At 64.1% G+C, this 1,761-nt stretch overlaps 1 protein-coding gene across 1 annotated transcript in view; it reads left to right on the top strand.

Moving 5' to 3' along the window:
• MAN2A2 (mannosidase alpha class 2A member 2) overlaps positions 1–1,761 on the top strand; it is a 53,939-nt gene that overhangs the window by 23,454 nt on the left and 28,724 nt on the right. The window contains 3 exon segments of the mRNA XM_006769602.2: positions 97–211; positions 467–600; positions 814–955. Coding sequence (XP_006769665.1) covers positions 97–211; positions 467–600; positions 814–955 — 391 coding nt within the window.

Here is a 1,761-nt window from a genome sequence, read left to right as displayed (position 1 = left end):
GGCCTGCCAGGCACAGCTCCTTCCCGGCCTGGCCCTGGGCTGGCCCCTTCCTGCTCTGCCCTGTGCCGGGGCTCAGTGCCACCTGCTCTCTCCCAGCCCTACGTGCCCAAGGAGCCCCCCGTGCTGCGCGTCACCGAAGGCCCCTTCTTCTCGGAGGTGGCGGCGTACTACGAGCACGTCCACCAGGTGGTCCGGCTCTACAACCTGCCAGGTGCGCCCGCGGAGGAGGAGGGCAGACAGGACTTGCGGGCCCAGGGCTGTGATGCGCACTTCCTCCCGCTCGGGCCCTGTCAGGACAGCCGTTCCCGACCCGTGGTCGTCGGAGGCAGGGATGATGCTTAATTGGTTCTCTGGGAGTAAAGGTGGTCCAGGAAGAAACGCTGGGGGTGCCTGGGGGTGGGCGCAGCCTGTCCAGCCGCCTCCGGCCGCGGCTCAGCCCACACGCCCCCTCTGTCCCTGTGCCCAGGGGTGGAGGGGCTGTCGCTGGACCTGTCGTCGCTGGTGGACATCCGGGACTACATCAACAAGGAGCTGGCCCTGCGCATCCGCACGGACATCGACAGCCAGGGCACCTTCTTCACCGACCTCAATGGCTTCCAGGTGACGGGGGGCCCGGGGACCCCGTGGAACAGAACTCAGACTGGGTTTTGCTTCTAGAAGTCAGAGGCACTGGGGTGAGGTCGGGAGGGGTGCCCGCCCTGATGGAGAAGAGGAGCCAGGCGAGAGTGGCCAGGGAGGGGCCCCTTCAGACTGGGGACCCCCTGGGGCCACGTCGGGGGCCTGGATGCCCTTGACCCGCTGGCCTGCCCCCAGGTGCAGCCCCGGCGGTATCTGAAGAAGCTGCCCCTGCAGGCCAACTTCTACCCCATGCCCGTCATGGCCTACATCCAGGACGCCCAGAGCCGGCTCACGCTGCACACGGCACAGGCCCTGGGCGTCTCCAGCCTCCACGACGGTGAGTGGGAGCAGGAGCTGCGTGGGGAGCCAAGGGCCAGAGAGGACGTGCATCCTGCCCCCATGCCCCCCGGCCTCTCCTCTCTCTAGTCCCCCCTCCCCTTCCAATTCACATCTCAGCCCCCCACCTTCCCCCTGCCCCCGTTCCATCCCCCGTGCGAGAGGGGGGCAAGCCATTAGCTGCCAGTCACAGGCACCACTGTCCCCCTCCCCCCTGATGGAGGCGCCTGGGGGTGGGTGCCCCCCAAGAGGCATCAGAGTATTGAACAGTGATTCTCTCTTTTTTAAAAAGAATTATTTTTTATTGATTTCAGAGAGGGAGGGAGAGAGAGATAGAAACATCAGTGATGAGAGAGAATCATGGCTCAGCTGCCTCCTGCACGCCCCCTACTTGGAATCGAGCCCGCAACCCGGGCATGTGCCTTGGCTGGGAATCGAACCCGGGACCTCTTGGTCCGTGGGACGATGCTCTATCCACTGAGCCACCACGGCCTGGCTGAAGGTTGGTTCTCCGCTGAGCTGTGCAGTCCCCTCTGGCCAGGGACGGGAGAGGGACAGTTGGGAAGTGTGTCGGTGTTGTAATGAATTATTTAGCAAAGGAGACAAGGATGTTCCCGTTTTCCTACTCACGGTCATTAAAAAGGAGAGCGACATCCTTAAGAATCAAAACAAGGGCAAGAGGTGCCGTAGCCTGGAGCTGGGCAGCCAGGCGCGTGAGCCCCGTGCCTCCATGCCCTCGGGGCGATGTGAACAGCTTGCACCTTCAGCTCTCCCTTCCCGTGGTGCAGGGCTGAGCCCAGGCCTGTC

Source organism: Myotis davidii, unplaced genomic scaffold, assembly GCF_000327345.1.
Source record: "Myotis davidii unplaced genomic scaffold, ASM32734v1 scaffold324, whole genome shotgun sequence".
Lineage (NCBI taxonomy): Eukaryota > Metazoa > Chordata > Mammalia > Chiroptera > Vespertilionidae > Myotis > Myotis davidii.
Note: the sequence above shows the minus strand (reverse complement) of the source record. Positions and strands in the feature narration are given on the sequence as shown.